At 62.0% G+C, this 653-nt stretch overlaps 1 protein-coding gene across 3 annotated transcripts in view; it reads right to left on the bottom strand.

Annotated features, from left to right (window-relative positions):
• The window catches only part of LOC103256041 (histone H2A.Z), a 2,375-nt gene extending 1,948 nt beyond the window's left edge, over positions 1-427 (bottom strand). For 2 of the 3 annotated variants that reach the window (XM_021710403.1, XM_021710404.1), the window contains exon 1: positions 207-420. In XM_021710403.1, coding sequence (XP_021566078.1) covers positions 207-209 — 3 coding nt within the window. In that variant the 5' untranslated portion in view covers positions 210-420. Of the gene's footprint in view, positions 1-206 lie in introns of all 3 variants that reach the window. The other variant, XM_008053921.1, reaches the window with a different exon arrangement.
• Between the last annotated feature and the right edge of the window lie 226 nt (positions 428-653).

The following is a 653-nucleotide window of genomic DNA, read 5'->3' as shown; positions in this document are numbered from 1 at the left end:
GCCGCGCGCGCCACCCAACCGTCGCCGCCCGCCGCGAAATCCGAGGCTGCTCCGCTCGCAGCCAACAAAACACCTCCCCTGCTCCTCTAAATCCTGTCTCCGCGCGTTCCCAACCGTCGCCACTTCACCCCCATCCCAGTGGGTAACGGGTTTTCCTCCTGCCGGCAAAATCCCGCGGAGTCATCGAGCCCCCCTGCGAAGTTTACCATTTCGAATTCTGCTGAAGCTCAAACAAGCAAAGCAGAGAAAGGGCTAATCAGACACACAACGAGATGCCACCACCTACTCCTCCACCGCACCGCGATTCAAACTGCGCTGTCTCCCGCCTTCCCCGCTCCCTTTATACTGCAGAATGTTCCCTCATCCGGGAACTCGGTTTGCTCATCCCACCAATGGCCACCACCCGCCTTCGGGACGCGTCCTTGAGGTCTTAGCCAATGAGCAAGCGAGACTAGGGCGGAGGGGCGGGCGCTGCCAAACTCAAGCCGCGATTGGCGCGCGGGGAGGGAGGTGGGGAGGGCGGAAGGATGGGAACCAGGGAGAAGAAGGGCACAGCGGCGGGAGGGAAGAAACAGAGCGAGCTACGCTGCGGAAGCGAAGATACCGACCGGCTGTGGTCACGTGCTTGGGAGGAGGAGCTGCGAATCTCACGG

The sequence above is a fragment of the Carlito syrichta genome, unplaced genomic scaffold, assembly GCF_000164805.1.
Source record: "Carlito syrichta isolate Samal-C Ts95f unplaced genomic scaffold, Tarsius_syrichta-2.0.1 Scaffold288870, whole genome shotgun sequence".
NCBI classification, from domain to species: Eukaryota; Metazoa; Chordata; class Mammalia; order Primates; family Tarsiidae; genus Carlito; species Carlito syrichta.
The sequence above is the reverse complement of the archived record's forward strand: the minus strand, read 5'-3'. Positions and strand labels throughout refer to the sequence as shown.